The 18,789-nt window shown below is 45.2% G+C and overlaps 5 protein-coding genes and 1 non-coding gene across 6 annotated transcripts; 4 read left to right on the top strand and 2 right to left on the bottom strand.

Annotated features, from left to right (window-relative positions):
* The first annotated feature begins 9,821 nt into the window (after positions 1-9,821).
* On the top strand, positions 9,822-9,895 carry Aud_002400. The gene has a single exon. It is a non-coding gene; the product is annotated as a tRNA-Asn (tRNA).
* Positions 9,896-10,324: 429 nt separating this feature from the next.
* Aud_002399 (putative oxidoreductase, 2OG-Fe(II) oxygenase family) lies at positions 10,325-11,542 on the top strand (the record flags this gene model as incomplete). The annotated part of the gene is made up of 3 exons (XM_043287369.1): positions 10,325-10,418; positions 10,472-10,573; positions 10,623-11,542. 3 exons carry the CDS (start codon positions 10,325-10,327, stop codon positions 11,540-11,542), a joined length of 1,116 nt encoding a protein of 371 aa, XP_043143304.1.
* Positions 11,543-11,983: 441 nt separating this feature from the next.
* Aud_002398 (putative methylaspartate ammonia-lyase) lies at positions 11,984-13,234 on the bottom strand (the record flags this gene model as incomplete). Its single annotated transcript, XM_043287368.1, has 1 exon — positions 11,984-13,234. The coding sequence occupies one exon, from the start codon at positions 13,232-13,234 to the stop codon at positions 11,984-11,986; it is 1,251 nt and encodes a 416-aa protein (XP_043143303.1).
* Positions 13,235-13,887: 653 nt separating this feature from the next.
* Positions 13,888-15,145, bottom strand: gprI (putative cAMP receptor (Car4); the record flags this gene model as incomplete). The annotated part of the gene is made up of 4 exons (XM_043287367.1): positions 13,888-14,431; positions 14,496-14,560; positions 14,613-14,814; positions 14,889-15,145. 4 exons carry the CDS (start codon positions 15,143-15,145, stop codon positions 13,888-13,890), a joined length of 1,068 nt encoding a protein of 355 aa, XP_043143302.1.
* Positions 15,146-16,519: 1,374 nt separating this feature from the next.
* Aud_002396 (uncharacterized protein) lies at positions 16,520-17,521 on the top strand (the record flags this gene model as incomplete). The annotated part of the gene is made up of 1 exon (XM_043287366.1): positions 16,520-17,521. One exon carries the CDS (start codon positions 16,520-16,522, stop codon positions 17,519-17,521), a length of 1,002 nt encoding a protein of 333 aa, XP_043143301.1.
* Positions 17,522-18,045: 524 nt separating this feature from the next.
* Aud_002395 (GNAT family N-acetyltransferase) lies at positions 18,046-18,753 on the top strand (the record flags this gene model as incomplete). Its single annotated transcript, XM_043287365.1, has 2 exons — positions 18,046-18,197; positions 18,255-18,753. 2 exons carry the CDS (start codon positions 18,046-18,048, stop codon positions 18,751-18,753), a joined length of 651 nt encoding a protein of 216 aa, XP_043143300.1.
* Positions 18,754-18,789: the final 36 nt, after the last annotated feature.

Below are 18,789 nucleotides of genomic sequence, written 5' to 3'. Positions count from 1 at the left end.
GAGAGCCATGGGGCCATGGTGTAAGGTTATGGCGCCCTATTCCTAGAATGATCTAAGGGCCCCTAGATACCTCTGAATCCTCATACATTTAGTCCCTAATGCTTCCTTCTGTGGCCCCTAAGGAGGCACCTAAGCCATATTCCCCTAAGGAGCCTGACCCAGCAATGCTAATAACTACTACTTCACCTTTCTATGAGATTGGATGATACTGACCTATAAGAATGGATGAAATTAATTAGTGGCATCACACCCTTAAGATAGAATAAGCTCTATAAGGAAGAGGCATAGAACTAACATCATAACTATAACCTACTCACCTGCTAAGTAAGACTATCATTAATATCACTATAATAGGTGTAGTAGCCTTCCACTGATACATACATAAGAAAGATACCACTATCTTCTTATCTTCCCTCCATGAGCTCAACAAACTAATTAATAAGAAATAGGGTGAATAACCCCTTTCCCTCCCTTAGCAGCTAATAATTATAGCTCAGTCCTTAACACCTCAGTTAACTAACCACAGTCTAGTAATTACTAAAGATGAGATTAGCAAGATTAAGCAAGTACTACCAGAACCTTATCAGGACCTAGCTAACATCTTCTCTAAATATAATTCTGATACTTTACCTCCCCATCATAGGGAATTCAACTATAAAGTTAAACTAGAATAGGAGAATATAGTTAGCTATAGGCCCCTATATAAAATAAACACAGAAGAATTAGAAGCAGTAAGGGAATATATACTAGACAACCTCTATAAGAGATTTATTATATCTAGTAATACTCCCTTCACTTCTCCCATTCTTATGGTGGAAAAGCTAGGTAGAGGACTATACTTCTATATTAATTACTATAAACTAAATACTATAATATAGAAGGACCGTTACCCTTTCCCCTTAATTAATAAGATCTTGGAGCATAGCTCTAAAGTAAAGATCTTCACCAAGCTAGACATCTGCTAGGGTTTTCATCAGATTCACATGGACCCAGCCTTAGAGGACCTCACCACATTCCACTTATAATATAGCAGCTTTAAATATAAGGTAATGCCCTTTAGACTTACTAATGGACCAGCCACATTTCAGTGCTTTATAAATAGCATTTTCATGGACTACCTGGATCAATATCTAACCACATTCATTAATAACCTACTGATCTATTCTAATAATGAGTTAGAGTACTAACTCTATGTCCATGCTATTCTATAGTGCTTATAGGAGTATGGCCTATAAGCCTTAATAAAGAAGTATAAATTCCATATAATAAAGATATGGTATCTCAGCTTCATCATCTCAATGGATAGCATTAAGGTGGACCCAGAAAAGGTTATTGTAGTATAGAAGTGGAAGACTCCCACTACTGTAAGGGGGGTCTAGTCATTTCTAGGCTTTTATAACTTCTATTAGAGATTTATATAAGAGTATAGTTATGTCGCCAAACCCCTAGTTATATTAATGAGGAAGGATGTCCCCTTTATATAGAATAATAACTATAAGAAGGCATTCCACTACTTAAAAATTATCCTTACAGAAGCTCTGCTTCTTACCTATTATAACCTATCCTTACCCATAAAGCTAGAGATAGATGCCTCTAATAGTGCAGTCACTAGTATGCTCTCTTAGCAGTAAGAGGGAGAGTAGCATCCTATAGCCTATTACTCTAAAACTATAAATCTAGCAGAGCATAACTATGGCATCCACAATTAAGAACTGTTAGCTATTATATATGCCTTAGAAGAATGGCAAGCTGAGCTACAGGGCCTATAAAGAGCTAAACTATTTAAGATATTTACAGACTACTAAGTGTTATAATATTTCATACAGAAACAGCAACTAAACCCCTAACAGGCCTGATAGAATAAGTTCCTATCTAGCTTCTGCTTCCTTATTACTTTCTAGCCTAGGAAGCTTAACACACTAGCTAATACACTCTCCAGACTGGAAGACCTGGAAGGGACTAATAATCACTAAATTTAGTTAATACTCAAGCTGGACCACCTTAACCCCTAAATCTTAGCAGCTATTACCCCTAACCTGATATTAATAGTAGATCAGGTATCCAAAGTAAATTAACTATATAACAGCCTCCAGCCCGAGCAAGAGCTCACATAGGTGGGTAGTGACTAATGAAAACTCTAAGAGGGACTTCTGCTCTTCTAAGGATGCCTAGTAGTGCCTGATGAAGGTGACCTATATACTCACCTACTAGATGAAATCTACCACCTACCATCTTCTGCACACCCAGGCAAGGCCAAGATGAAGAGACTCATCTGTGCTTACTACTATTAGACTTCCTAGAGACAGGATGTGAACTACTACATAGATAATTATCTCATCTACTATTAAATAAAGATATATAGGGACCCTCTGCTAGGCTTACTACAGCCCCTTCTAATCCCTAACTAACCTTAGTAATACATTACTATAGATTTCCATTCATTCTCACGCTCCAAGACAGGTTTTGACGCTGTGTTCATCATGGTGGACTAGCTAGGGAAGAGAGCCTTTGCCATTCCCTATTATAAGATAACTACTGCTTATAACATGGTGTATCTCTTTATTACCTATATTTACCTATGGACTGGTCTACCGGAAATGATTATCTTAGATAGGGGAGGTCAGTTCATCTTAGATTTCTAGGATGAACTATGTAAGGTCTTACAGATCTATCTTAAGCTATTATTAGGATATCATCCACAGACTAACAGCTAAATAGAAGTCATAAACCAGTGGATTGCGCAGTAATTATAACTATTTATTAACCATTACCAGGATAACTAGGACCAGTGGCTATCTATACTAAATTTCACCACTACAGTGCTTCCAAGCAAATCTACAGGGATATCACCCTTCTTTATTAAGAGAGGTTTTGAACCACGCACATCCTTTAACTAGTCAGCAGCTACCACCCCATTAGACCTTAATATTAATTGCAAGCAAGCACAGTAGATGGCTAGATACATGGAGGAGATCTGGTTATATGCTCACAGAGGTATAGAAGCTGCTTAATGTTAACAGAAGTAATAAGCTAATAAGCATCACTGCGCTGTTAACTTTAACATTAATAATTATGTCTTCATCACCACATTAGATTAGAAGCTTAACTATCCTAGTTAGAAGCTCACTGACCAGCTCGCTGGACTGTACTAAATCATGAAGTGAGAGGGGAACACCTTCTAACTAGACCTCCTAAATTCTATAAAAGTCCACCCCATCTTCGCGCCTGAGAAGCTCCATAAAGCCCCATCCATATATTCTCTACCTAGCTAACTTCAGGACCCAGCTCCCCCGCTCAAAGTTAACAGCGAAGATGAATGGGAGGTTAATGCAATACTAGCATCCTAACTCCACTATTGCAAGCTCCAGTACCGGGTAAGATGGATTGGCCATGACATTAATCTTACCTGGTATCCAGCCTGAAATTTTAGGAACTCCCCAATATTGCTCTGCGACTTCCACGCCCAGTATCCAGCCATACCAGGCCTGCTAATGCGCCTACTGGAATAGCTACAAGCAGCCAAAGACAATGTATTCCTTGAAGATCACCCTGACGATGATAAACCCCAGATAAGGGCATCCAGAGCCTAAAGGGGGGGGTAATATGACAACCCATTACCATATTCCCCACTGACCTCTTTACGTGGAGCTTTCTGCCCATATTGACCACTTACCTCCTCAGGGCTGTTTGGATCGTTTGCACTGTTCCACCCTCTGTTTACATATCTCCCCACTATGTACATACTTCTTCCCTCTCTTCTCTATGCTTAGTTTTCTATCGAATTACTACCGTACCATTGGAATATGAGCAGTGCCATCATAGTTTGCACCTAACATCCTAAAGGCAATGGTCTACTGATGGTTTAATTATGACTTCACTTATTATCTGTCTAGGAGGGTTTATTGTCTTTAGGGAAGTTTTCCATTATCTAGTCAACAATCTCTCCTGATTGATGGCCTACAGAATGTATGATTGGATCAGAAAGTAAGTATAGTAAGGACTAGCCATTTCTATAGTTAGTAGAGAATATATATGAGTTCTAGTGCAGCATAACCAATCTCTTATAATATTACTATCCTAATATACAAGATTATATAGTTGCATGGCATTTATCTATGGTTAATATCTATTTAGACACTTTTACAGCTGGCCATATATGGGCTCACCACACCCTTTCCTAAAATAGTGACCTGAAGTGAATTCCTTGTATATATAATTTTTAAATAGCCCTTGCCCAAAAGGCACACTAATCTAAGATATCAGTAGCAATAGAAGCTTAATACGGAACAATGCTTAATAACCTTAGAATTCAGGCCTAAGACACAACAGGAGTCTGTAATGGGCACAAAATAAGGACTTATTCAGCACTAGTCTAGACACTTCTGTTCTTCTCTTCCTCTTAGCTAATTTTCTTTTGCATTTGTCCGCAACCGGCAAATGCATTAGGATGTAGGCGGTTAGAGCAAGGTAAAGCAAGTTAAGGAGCCATCACTGTAGCATCTAGCAAGACTTAATGAAGAGTACTGATAACGCTGCGGGAGTAGAGGATTAGCAAATGACAACCTGTTATGCTTAAAAACCAGGACCGAGACTACAGGTCGTATGGCTATTTTCCACCAGGCATTAGCACAGCACACGCACAGTTATATTCAGTTGGATGATTTGCCCAGCAGATCAGATAGGTAATACTATTTTCATGGTTCCATATCTCCCCTAGCGTCCTGTATAACAAATGCTTTTCATTTATTTCTGTTATCCTTAAACAGTCAGCGCTAAGCAGGTGATGCTTAAGAGCAGGTGTCCATAAATACTTGTATTTCTTCAACCAAGGCTAACAGGGTAATTCTAACTATCCAAAAGGGGCTACCTTGACTAAGTTCTAGAGCTTATAGCATCCAAGGCAACGCTTCTTCCAGCGGAAAGGGTAACCACACAAGTTCTGAGCGACTTCAGCACTCAAGCACAGCCAGTTAAGCACACTGGGAGTCCTCACGCACCATAGCAGGCTCCAGACAATATAATAATAATGAGATGCTGAAGGTGCCAGAGCTATGACTATTATGCTAACCGAGGACAGTGGGCAAGGTAAATTTAAAGATGCTGGTTACCAGCATCGCCTGACAAGTCCCAGTCAACAGTATATTAGCTAGAAGTAAGTCTCTTAAAAAAGGTAAGGATGTTACTGTAATCGCTCCTATTGCCTTAGCCACTGAGCCGTTCCAGCACCTGTTTCAAAAGTCACAATAGCTAGATAAGGAAAATTCCAGTTCTCAAAGAACAAGCTGCGCACCTAGTGACGCTCTACCAATGGCTGTGCTAATCTTACATCGGGGAAGCATACTAACAGCTCGCACTTTGAGATGGAAACATCAGCTGTAGCTCGCCCAGGCATGTGTCTCAGATGAGAAAATCCATAATAATTGTCATTGTAGGGAGCAGGAAGCTGGTTCCCGCCACTTTTAAGAAGCATTTAGAAGATGCGAGACCATATGGTTAAAATGTTTAAAAAGTGGGAAGGTTCCAAAGCAGAGCTGTCAGCAGAGAGCAGCGCTGCTAAAACACGCTGAGGAGTGGGAGCCATGGAGCCATGGAGCCATGCTCTGGCTGCCACAGCATCCTCAATGCATGTCAGAGATATTAAGTAGAGGGGGGCTCATGTCTCTTAATAGGCATGCCGTCCGACGTATCTATGGGGTTTATTTCGGACTGGAAATAAATGGAACACCACACAGATCTGTTAGATATGTGACTGAGAAAGCTTCAGACTCTGCCTAAGTACATTAGTTAACAAGATCACTCGTTCGGCGTATTAAGAGGCAGCTCAACCATAATCCTTCTGACCGTGGCGCTGCCCAAAGTGCAGCTACGCAATTTGTTATTGTTGATAATGTTTTACCACTTACCAATTAGGTTGATTGTCGCATGGTTCCATAGATTGATTCTATCTCTATTTTACGATATCTCTTTTTCCAGAGTGATCAAACCTCCGATGCCGTATGATTAGAATGGCCTCATGTTTGCTACACATTCAACAGTGTATAGATCACCTGGGGGGAAACTAGACAGAGAAGGACCAGACATCCATGAATTCATCGGTTCCATGCAAATTACTGGTGATAACTAAACTCGGTACGAATCTGACAGCTATAAACGCCCTGGATGGTAGCCACACATTTGGGGTGATAGCTCTTCCCAATAATCTACGTTCATAGCCCCGCTTCGGAGACCCTGCGTTTGATCACAGTCTTAACAGCAGAACTTATTGATACTGATATCAAAATCCACATTTATTGAACAGTCACAGCCAAATACAATTAGTAATCAATGCCGCCACCATTGATTTTCACCATCCCAGCATTAGTCCAGCGCTCACTTGATACGGTTAGAGAACAAACTTTCGAAGTCTGTTAGAAGGGCGTCTGCCCTTTTTTACTACCTTCTCACCCGGTGCAGATAAGCCTTCCGCTGTTCTGTATAAGATGGAACGGTTACTGAACATCATCCTAATGAGAGTGGAGTAGAACAAGCAATTTACCAGTGGCAGATAATTAGCACAGCAGACCTCATCCGGTGGTCTATTGCCGGCTCCACAGGGCGAATTCCCAGGGGGAACTTAAAAGCATGTCAGGCTGTTTCAGAATGAGAAGAAACGAACAATCTCACTGATGCATCCTGTTCCGACTCCTCGAATAAAGAAAAAATTGAAAGGGGTGAAACCAGCGCAGCAGAATCTGGTCTGGCCAGGAGAGCAATCTCTTTTCTGCAGAGATTCTGTTGGGGTCGCAGAAACCAGGCCCTGCAAAGCTAAAGCAGCCAGAACCATAGTAAACTTCATTGCGACTTTGCGGTAATTATATGGGTGTCTTTCTTTAAAATAGTAGGAAAGATTTGTGGCTTATGCCGGTCGTTTATGATTGAAGAGGGACATTGTGGTGGGATAACACAGTCTTTTAAATACTCTTCAGCTCATAATGTCATACTTGCGACATACATACTTGCGGTGTCTAGATCCCGGTAGTCATATTCTGATATCATAGATTTGGCCAGATGATTCTAAATTCATGCCAGTAACTTCTATCCGAAAATTCAGTAGAACCAGTAACAAGAGGTACCAGTAGCTAATTGAGGGTACCCGATCTAGAGCTGCGCACTTTTGGGGCCGTGAGAGCACTACCTCATCTGAGAGTTTCCAAAATTGACCCAGTTACTCTTAATAGGCGCGATTAAATCAGACCATACTGGTGGAGACATGGAACGGAGATAGCAACACGTGAATGCACTGGGCTTTGGGATATAGATTCATGGCTATCGCCTAATAATAAAGCCTAATCAGCTCAAAGCCACAGAACAATGATCAGAGTCTCCGGGGATCGTGGCGTGTGTGGCGTACCGGAACTAAAAATTTCAGCTGACTTATAAAAGAAAAGTCAGGCTTGAGGTCCGCTGCGGTAACACTCCCAGTCCTACTAAACCATGGTTCATGTTCACAACATCAGACCATCAGCTCCACCTGAATAAACCTAGTTCAGGCAGTACTTAACATAATACTGCAGCTGTGATAACTGCATGCTTGTATTAAGGTCAGCATATCGCGATGATCGTGATGAACCAAAACTTGTAGCTTGCAGTAGGCCAGAATTTTAGACTTAAGCTCAAGCCATTATTATTGACGTAGCTTAGAGCGGCTGAGATGGTTGATTCTCTATCTAGGAAGGCCTACTAGCGGTGAGATAACATAATTCCCGACCGAGTCGCCACCACTCATCTGATTTCGACGCATTCGATCGTTTGAAGCTATCTAAATCAACCAAAACAATAAATTTATATTAGATTTAGCTAGTACAGCGTGGAGGGCATCTAACTCTAGTATGCCCTAAATAAAGTAATTAAAACGCCTTAGTGGTGCGCGTTTTAGGGGTTCTAAATGTAAGGCATGGAACTAGAACTACCCTCTAACGGTCTAACCTTATTTCTGACCTGGACAAGGTCACAAGATCCCTAGCTTCCTGTATGCGGTCCTTTATTATAAGTTATCTAGTATCTAGATCACTACTTTTCTCCTTCTCTTTTCTCATTAGCTGTGTGTAGATCATGATTTTCCTTTACTAGAAGGGCTGTACTATGTATTGCCATCTTATAACCCTTAATAAGTTACTATATAGCTATTTATAAGCTTTAGGATTATTATTTTAGGAGCTTCTTAACTAAGGATGATTACTTTTATAATTATTAAAGTATATGAGGTATACTAAGCTATAATAAATTAGTTAATTAACTTGCGTAGCTTAGAGGGGGGTAGGGGTTAATATATAGATATTTAGCTTCTTAAGCACCCTCTTTAGACTAAAAGGATAGATTCCAACTGTCATAAAGCTATTCTCAATATTTAGAGGCATAAAAGCCTCTAGATAAGCTACTAGATATACTTTAAGGAAGTTAAACTTATGAATTTAGTTATATCCTAAGTGTATCTTTGTTGGTGAGATCCATGGATCTAACCGCTGTGGTTAATCATTGATCATATCCATGGATCTAATAGCCATGGATGATCATCGATTTCAACCATTGCATAGCTATTCTATTCTAAATTCTTCCTTCTATTCTTCCCCTATGCCTAGGCAAGCTATCACTTCCCCTTTAACTTGCGAATTTCCTTTGTCATTTCTATACTATCTATAATCTATTTTGATTAATACAGATGCTACTATCTCCGTACTTCTGAGCAGGAAAATCAGCAACAGCCTACCAGCCCGGAGCCAAGCTAGGCCTAACATTGATGAAGTTGTACTATGTGGAGAGCTAGAACCAGCCTTTAAGAGCGAAGGCCTCAAGGGCGATTTGAAAGATGGTGCACACTAGCTTAGCGTGCGATGGGGGTGATCGATCTTACCCGGTGGAAGCATTACTGAAGTCAGAACTAGTCCTCCTCGACAGGATTGGATTGTCAGAAACGTCAGTGACGCTTCTAGATTCATAGGCAACCCCCAGCCCTTGATCTTGGTAGGAGAGAAATCCGTCTCTATGATCGGGCAAATAAAGTCGGGACTGGGGTACATGCATACCTCTACAGATTAGGATTGCTGGCAGATCAGCTGGTGGCGATCAGATTAGCATATCATGTAAACCGTCCTTATTCACGCATTCATTACACAATATCTGCGACGTCAAAAGCAGTGGATAGACGGAAGTATGCCAGGCCTGCTGTTAAGCCAAAACTCGCCACTGACTTCGACTTCTTAGGTGCTGAAATGAAGTATGTCTCGCATCTAGTCTCAATCAAACTCGAGTACCTTCTACTTTCTCTCTTGAAAAATCCGATGCAGTAATTCAAATATGGGAGGGTAAAACGGATAAGCAGAGAACTAGAGATATACATTTCCATCCGTATGGGAACTACGGTGACGTCCGAGTGTTCCTAACTCGGTTGACCTTTTCGACAGTAAAGTACAAGGCAGTTCATACCACTAGGGTCTTGGAGCCCTGGCCTGGCCGTGAACAGGACAGACGTAGTGCAGAAAGAAGGCGTACGATTTGTGGTAATCCATATATGGCCTCGATAAGGATGGAAGTTGGCAGTTTAGATTCACGTTACAGATAATGAGTGCTAAAGGCCACTACCACTTCAATTGGCCCAGATGGATATTCGTCATCCTGTTCAGCCATGGCTCTGTAAATAGCTGTTATATTCCTATCCCCGATTATTTGTTTTTTTGCCTCGCACAATTCCTTTGGGAACCAAAATGAGTGCACCACTTTCTTGGAATACGCACAGTATCGACTGGTATAGAAAGAATTCTCGTAACCAAACATACAACAAACAGGTCTCCGTGGCGCAATTGGTTAGCGCGTCTGACTGTTAATCAGGAGGTTGGAAGTTCGAGCCTTCCCGGGGACGAATTTTTGTTTCTTTTTTTCCCTCCACCGCGTCCCTTAACCTTCTTTCCGCCTTCATTTACCTTTTCCCTTTCCTCTTTCCTTTGAAGTACATGAGAAGTTAGAATCTAGCTTGTATAATCTCCCACGACTAGGCTTAGGATGTTCATTCAGCCGAGTTTTAAGGCTGCATAGGACTTGGTTAATTTCATGTTCCGGAGCGATATTGTAGGTTCACCATTGCAGTTTCATGGCTGAGATAAATTATTCGATTGGACGCCAAAGGAAGGGATGATTGGAGGACGGAGAGGGCGAGGTGGACATCGATCAGGAAGATCTCTCTACGGGCGGCAGGCATGTGATGTCAATGCCACCTGCGTATATATATATACCCCAAGACACTCCCTCTTCGAGCGAAGTCACACCATGCACGGAGGTATCTGGTAACAAGATGGCCACTCAGACAACGCAGCTGAACTTTCCTCTGACTGCCTCGACCGAACCTCTGAAGCAATATGTTCATCCACCAGAGACAAAGCAGGACAGTGAGTGCTGTCTCATACAAAGAGAGCTGGACACGCATCTGAATGTATTACAGTCAAGTATGCAGATCTCGTTACAATTGATCTCTCGGAGTTCGATCAACCAGGGGGGAAGGAGAAGCTCGCTGCACAGCTAAAGGACGCGGTTCATGAAGTTGGTAATTCTTTCATTCCCGAGCGTCTCTTACCTGACTACTAACTCTCCAGGGTTCTTCTACGTGACCAACTTTGGGCTCACCCAAGAACAAGTGGACCGTCAGTTCGCCATCGCCAAAGAGTTCTTCTCTCTCACCGAGGAAGAAAGGCGCAGTTTCCGGGCCCCGCTGGAAGAAGGCATCTATAATGGCTACAGGCCTCTGGGTTCGATCGAAATTCTCCCAGGTCTACGCGATAACATCGAGTTCTACAACATCATGAAGTTTCTCCCGCAATATGAGCGGACCCACCCCGACGTAATCCGGCGACACTGGGCGGAGATCGAGCGTTTCCATCGCCATGTGCACGAACACATCGCTTACAGACTATTCCGCCTGCTAGCAATTATTCTGGAGATTCCCGAAGACGAACTTGAGAACGGCCACATGTATGATTCCAACTGCGACAGCGGCCTGCGATACATGTGCTACCGTGCGCGCTCCGCTGACGAGAACGAGAAGTACAAGAGCCTCTATTCGCGAGGCCACACAGACAACGGCACCATTACCTTTGTCTTCCAGCAGCCTGTGGCGGGGTTGCAGGTCAAGAAGTATGACGACTCGGAGTGGGAGTACCTGCGGATCCCTCCAGGTACGCTAGCGGTCAACATCGCCGATCTGCTTACCATTCTCTCCAATGGATATCTGAAGAGCGGGGTGCACCGCGTCATTACCCCTCCTGAGGATCAGCAACACTTGGATCGGCTGGGAGTGCTGTACTTTGTCCGTCCGAGCGATCGGCTGAATCTAAGAACGGTGGAGAGCCCACTTCTGCGAAGGCTGGGTTACTACAAGGAGGGGATCAACGAGATCAACATCCCGGCGCCAGAGTGGACAAGGGCACGGATCAAGAAGAATTGGACCAGATCCCCGACAGATCCGAACGAGGGGACCTCTATGGCTGGGTTTAGTGTGAAGCATTTTCATGATTGACCTGGTTAGATTTCAGGCTGTTGCGAGAACGAGGGACAGAGCAATGACTTTATTGGAGACGGAAGTTTGCGTAGATTAGTTGCAACTGAGCTACTGCCGTTACCAGCTGAATATGGAATCCATCTAATGCGAGTTCTATGGACTAATGCACAAAGGCCTGGTGGATGAGTCGGCAGCGCGACTAAGTTGAGGATAAAGTACGGAGTACTGCTGAATGCACATAATGGGCCGGGCTCAAGGCGCGGGCCAGATCCCATAATTGCGAGTCTATTGGCCAGCTTATCAGTGTGGATCGAAGCTATACAAGCTGGAGATGGCCAGTGCGTCAAGTAGGATCGGACTTTATTCAAGAGGGGTAATGCATTAGTCCAGCTGCATGTCCTGCCACACTACCATCACTCACCAATACCGTCGCATGTTGAATAGCACCAATCCATCCATCTACAATCTACAATGCGCTTTCTTCGCCAACGCAATCCCCCGCAGCATCTCATTCGTAAGGATCATCAACCCCTCATCGGCGCCTATCCCTGGCTTGGACAGCAAGAAATCCGGCCTCGTCGCCAACGCCACATGCGCCGTGATGCGAGCGGACACGTCCGTCTCATTCGCAGATCCTCCCAAACAGCACCCGATCTTCTTGTTGTGGCAGTACAGCACCGCATCAATACTCTGATCGACCCCGCCAAGATCAGGCGTTTTGATCTGCACGTAATCGACCGCATCCGCATCCGCAAAATCCTTTATGTCCTGCAGCGTATTGCACCATTCATCCGCGACGATCTTGACATCAATGTCTTTGCGTTTTAGGCAAGCACGGAGGTCCCCCAGTCGCTGGATCTGCGCCGATTTGGAGGACGCAATGATGGGTGATTCGATGAGGAGGGCGTAGGGTCGGGCGCGCTGACGTAGCTGGCCTAGAAAATCAGCAAGCCTCGATGTCTCCGGAAAGACATCTCCTAGGGTACCGTAGACATCGAAATGAAGACGGGGGTGGTAGCCTGGTGGAGCGCGTTCCTGGATCCGACGAGCGACGGTGCTCACGTAGTCCATCAATACTGTACCCCGGGGACCTATATCGGAGACATGCACAAACGAGGCGTGAGGGAGCATCGGCGCCTTTTTCATGATCATTCGGTCCAGCTGAAGCGTGTCATTGCGGTGGCAGGACGCGAGAATATCAACGGGATGATCTGAAATTGAGGCGAGTCTCCACTCGCGACATATCACCTCGGCGATTGTACGGCGCTGAGCCAGTGCGGTGGCTGCAAGGAGCGCTTGCGTGAGACCATACCGGACTGCGGAGTGGAGCTTGCAATTCTGCAATTGCTTCCAGGGCAAGTCAACCCATTTCGCGTTCTGTCGGAAATTCGAGATGTCGCAACTCAGCAGCCAGGGCTTCACCACGGCCTCGAGGATAGGGAGGTGCTCTTCTGCAATGAAGAGGGAGTCTCGCGATGCAGCACCGGAAAAAATGACATCAACGCAGTCTCCTACTGCGATCTCGCCGCAAGGAAGATGCAGTATGATTGAAATAACTTGCCCAGCTTGTACGACGCTTCGGAAACCAGGTGTGCGTGGCGAGATGTTGTCCCTCAAAGGGTCGTACGCTGGACTCTGGCGAACTGCCTCGAGATCTTTGACAAAGTAGCCGGATAGTCCAATGACGAATTGAACGTCCGTAGGCTTCATTTTCGCTTGATCAAGCAGAGAAACGTGAATTGGTTCGGGTTACGGGGAGGAAGGTACACGCAGGACGCTTATGAAGTGCTTCGCGCTAATTCATGATAGATTCCGATAGATTGATGATCAATTCTTCACTGAGTTTAGTCCCCACCCAAGCGATGTTCGTTCTTGTGCAGTTGATCAGGGTCTAAGATCTAATGTAGTTCTGGAGAATACTTCCATCCACACGAAGCGGTCTAACCTCATCTCCTAATTATGCAGGGCGATTATATTACTGATTATTCCAGCTACCTAGTCGGAAATTAAGTACTCGAATAAATCTTGGCGTGGCTGCACTTTTCAGTTCCTTGATTGAATAATCCGATGATTTGAATAACCAGAATGCCGCTTCAATTCGGTCTTGACTGTTTGGGTTGATCCTCCCCTGCATTACCAGCTATCAGGGCGCTCCAACTAGTGCGAATCCTTGACAATTAAGGATATTCTTCCCGACTACTTGCAATAAAGACGCCCAGCTGAGTATGATTGTGTTTTGACTCATCCGGGAAATGGCGATATCCTAATATGTTTGTGGGTGAGACTTTACTATATGATTTATACATTATAAGAGAACAATAAGTACATGAGAACCGCTTACTCTGCCATAAGGGCGACGAGAGTCAAGCTGCAACCAACCTCAGCTTCATCTCCCTCTTCCAGCCCTTCATTCCCAGTGTGATAAACACCACCCCGTTCCAAAACCCTCGCAGCGATCCCATTGCTCCGACAGCTAGCAGCAACGGATACGAAACATGGTTCGGGTTTACAAGGGCGGATAACCGATTGATCGTGGGGGCAACCCATGTGGCCAGCAGGACAAGGAAAAACACCATTGGCATGAGGATGTATTGTCTGAAAGATACGTTGGAATGCTTGGATCGTTGATGATCTGGGGGGACGTTGTGGGAGGATGGGTCTCCGCGCGATGAGTGGGGGCTCTGTTCGGTTGAAGAGGGATAGACATGGGAGGCCGGCTGGGATTGAATGTCGATTTGGACAGTGACCGCGACGGCGTTTTTGTGCTGGTCAAGGGTGTGGTTGCTGGTGGAGATGTTGGAAGACAGAGCGATGTGGTCTGTACGGGAGAGATTGAACTGGTGTCGCAGTTTGATTACTTTGATACCGACGAGGATGTAGAAAAGCAACACGCTCACGATGAGAAACCTGGAATAGGACTAAGTTAGCAAACTCAACACGGATTATGGGCGCATTAGAAGAGGAGATTCACCATATTGGTCCGTAGTAGAACACGATTCGGAAGACAACCCAATTGGGAGATATCGAACACCAGAGCTGTGATCGTTAATATCAGTGGAAAAAGAAGAAGAGACAGATGCTGACTTACAGTTACGCTACCATACATGGGTCCTTTCTCCGGTGTATGAATGAATAAAAAGACGATCGCCGGAATAGATACGATGGATGTGATGATAGCGATATACCATATCTCAAGCTTGCGCAACGCCTGCACGTTGAATTGATAGTAGACTACCAGGAACACGTCGCAGGCCATCGCCAGTGTCCAAAGGACATCTGCCATAGGGAACCTGTTTATAAAGTCACAACAGTACTCCATGAATCAGCTGTCCATCGAACGATAGAATAGCTTATCGGGACGTACATCTGCAGACAAAAGCCTTGAAACTGACAGAGGGCCGAGCTGTTGCCTGCCGCGGGCCCGCTTGTCGCAATCATCGTCGCAATAAAGTCAAACAAATTATAAAACGCATTGATGAAGATCAGGCGATGCATTGGATTGCGAAAATGCCGCGAACAGGCAAATGTGCCGATGATCGTGATGACTCCCAGGATGGAGAGAATCGACGCGACACGCTCGACCGTAGCCAACATGCGAGTTTGCGCTTCAGTGAGGGCCATGGCGGATATGGTAAGGGCATACGGAACTTGATATTTTGAGGGAAGTGGTCCTACAAAATCAATGTTCGATCACATATCTGCCCAGCACGTTGCATATGGCATGCAAGTGCCAAAATGATGCAACTTAATATCAGTTCCACATGTTGGGAATGATCCCACGCATGTCACTAGACACTCGTCTTGTGTCTGATAGCGCAATAATGCTGACGAGGAGGGAAAGTGCAGAATATACCGTTCTCTGAGATCTACTGGACAAGGCGAAATGGTAAATCGCACCACGCTATGGCGTCATTTGTACCCAGTTTGATGTATATACGGCGTGTCCCGCACTAGCCTTTTGTTTGCTTTTTTGGCGGTGGTCGCTGGATTTCTGTTCACAAGCGAGAATATCAAATAATCATCGGTTGAAGACTCATTCGGACTTTACGTAGCTCGGCTCGCCCAAAACTCGAGAAGTCTTGCGTGATCTCAAGTATCACCGCCATGAAATCGTGCCGAGAGCTTATCAGGACTGCGGCGCAGCAACACGAAAAAAGTCTGCTTGAAACACCACCCCATGTAACAAATCCAGGCAGAGTCTAGACGTAGAATTTGGACCAAGACGCGAGAAGCGAAACTTGCGCAGGAACTCCATCAACATGATTTGCGATCGGTTACCTGTACACTGGTCCTTTGGGGGTTTCTTCATCGTGGTTGGATAACTCGGCTTAGCCTAACATGAACCCTGTTCTAACGTCATTCATGGCGCTGCTTCTGTCATACTTCTGACCAAATCTGATTCAGAATTCGATCTTGGCAACCCCTGACATGACCCGCCATCTTGATAAGCGAGCATTCAATGTGTGCTCTGTTCCGGCTGCAGCGGAAGCCCAAATCGTCGGAATTCATGGTAACTCCAAACCTTATACCATCTGAATCTTATAGACTCATAGTCCATGTCGGTCATATCGCTATTGTCTGTATCAAGAGGTAAGCATCGTCAAAGCGACTCATACCAACCTGTCGCGACACGCGGACTACATTAAGCGGGTGTCTTTCTACCACCTTTGGAAAGAAGGCACTCAATGGGACGTACATATTCCTCTGTCAATGCTCACATTGATGCTCGTAGCACTACTCATACTCTGTAGATCTTTGTTTTTATTTAGGGTTGGGAAGGTGGGAGATTCCTGTGGTTCATACAAAGTGCCGCCTTGGCGCGGGGCCGTGAAGAAATTTTTCCCCTGCATTTCATGGAATCTCCACTGCAAGACCACCAAAATAGGTTCAGCTAAAGATCATCTCAGCTCTTCCTCAATATTCCGAGTACACTATAGAGGGGATCGACGAAAATAAACGGATCAAGCTGGATCATACAGGCCATAGCAGTTCGAAATGAACCCCCTGCGGTATCTGGCCCCTCCCCGCCCCTTTGGGGACATCTCAAACTCCACCCCCGAGGAGATCGAGGGGAGAGAGTTATTTGCGAGTTGTCTCTTAAATAATTCACACCTGAGCATGTCGGATTCAGACAGAGAGGTCATCCATGCGTACAGAGATGCGTGCCGCCGTCTTGATGTCGGGGAGAGCCAAACGCGCGAAAGCGACATGCAAGCTGTTAGAGAATACGAGCAATCACTACAAACCAACGGACCAGCGAATCTTTGTTTTGATCTGGCTACCAGGACCAAAATGGGTGAGGAACTCGATAATCTCCACGATATGTGGAGCTATGTCCGTTATGAAAAGTACCTCCCGGCCACGGTCAAGGAAGATGCGGAAAAGCATCCTTCATCCAAAGTCTCGGACCCCTGGCACAAGGCTTTCTGGAAGCCATTCTATGGACGCCTCGAAGCCGAGGCAGACGCGTGGGCTCAAGTAATGTCGGGTAAAAACCACCTCAACGAATGCCCGACATACCTTCTGCTGGCCCTGTTGTGTGAACAGCAAACAATGGACTGGGACGAGACCCTCGCGCTGATCAGATACTGCGCCGTGGAGGGTGTCGAACTCCCGAAAGCGGATTTTGTGGATTACTTGAAGGCCAAAGATGTGACTGGTCTCGCGAAGAGGCTGGAGCGCGATGAAAACACCATCGCTTTGTCTACGGAGTATGTCATGGGCGTCGGCACGATGCTCCTCGCATACTTCAGGATGCATCTCCCCGAAGCGCTATATGAGTATGAAGAGGATCTTGACCCGGAAAGCTGGGTCCCTAAGGAACGGCTGCACGATTTGATGGCGCTTCAGGACGGACACGAGCAAGCAGTCCAGGAGTTAATCCGGGAGATTTTCTATGAGATGGTCCTGGGTGGATCTGACGATGATGACGAAGAGGCTTGGGACGATGAGGATGAGAATTCGGATGAGGATGATGTTATGGATGAGGCTGATTGATGCCGGTGACGTTGGTCTTTCTGCCGTGATGTCCACCTTGGGTGGTTATTATGGTGCTAATGGTTACGACGACATCGTCTACATGGGCAACGGGCAGTTTGCGCAATATCAATGGGTCTGTCAGATGCAAGACGAATTATGGGCGGTTCATCTCTTTCGGCTTTTTTCCCCCTTGTTTTTTGATTCCATCTCGTCTTCTAAGACAACACTCGAAACTCCATGTGTGATACCCTCTATTTAAAGAAAAGTTTTCAGTGGTGCAGTCCCGAACACCGATTTATTATATGACACTGGTCGTGTATCCTCATCTTGTAATGCTTTGTTGTAGATCGCACTCCTATCACTAAAACGAGTACGGAATGTTTCCATTCCCTTTATGTTGTCGGGGAACGGATTGGGTCTGGTGTCCCGCTAAATATCCCAACTCTTTCCTTCAATTGTCAGGCTGCGATTTGAATCTACTCAAAACAACGTTCTCCTCTATTCATTAGTCCGAAAAGGCCAGCCTCTCTTTTTCATCAAAAATGGCCCTCCTACCTCAGCAGAGCGTCCAAGTGTCTATCCCAGAACCACTCCCACCCATCATCACTCATAGATTGTATCTTCGACCTCTGGCCGACTCTGATGCAGAGGGCTTATTCGCCATCCGGTCACGACCTGAAGTTGCCAGGATGAAGTATGTGGCCACTTGTTGATCTCGTTTCCAGAACCAGAGCCTGACACCGACCGTAAGCTATCCCAAAACCCCTCATAGAACGGTCCAAGAAACACGGGAATGGATGGCCACCAAGATCTTCACTGCAGGCCCTGAGAGTGTCCTTGGTCGTCATTTTACCTATGTACTCATTGAACGTGAACAATGGGAGGATGAGGTTCAGCCACCACCCGCCGAGAAACAGGTCATTGGCTACATGAGTATCAATCAAATATATCCCAGCCCTGAGATTGGGTATTCTATTCATCCTGATTACTGGGGAAAGGGATATGCGACGGAAGCTTTGGAGGGACTACTAAAGGCATGGTGGAAGTTACCTCGTCAACCTCAGAATTCTGCAGAAGACGGGAGTGAGGGCACCGAAAAAGTCTTCGCCCTTTGCGAGAAGATCAACGCGGGCTCGAGCAAGGTATTGAGCAAATGTGGATTCAGGGTGATTAAGCAGATGGGGTATGATGAGGATGAATTGTTGCTGTGGGAGTTAGAAGCGCCGGTGCTTAAGCACACATGTCCATGAGAGTGTATTAGTCAAATATTCCGAAGCTAACAAAGA

Source organism: Aspergillus udagawae (assembly GCF_001078395.1).
Source record: "Aspergillus udagawae IFM 46973 DNA, scaffold_2, whole genome shotgun sequence".
NCBI classification, from domain to species: domain Eukaryota; kingdom Fungi; phylum Ascomycota; class Eurotiomycetes; order Eurotiales; family Aspergillaceae; genus Aspergillus; species Aspergillus udagawae.
The sequence above is the reverse complement of the archived record's forward strand: the minus strand, read 5'-3'. Positions and strand labels throughout refer to the sequence as shown.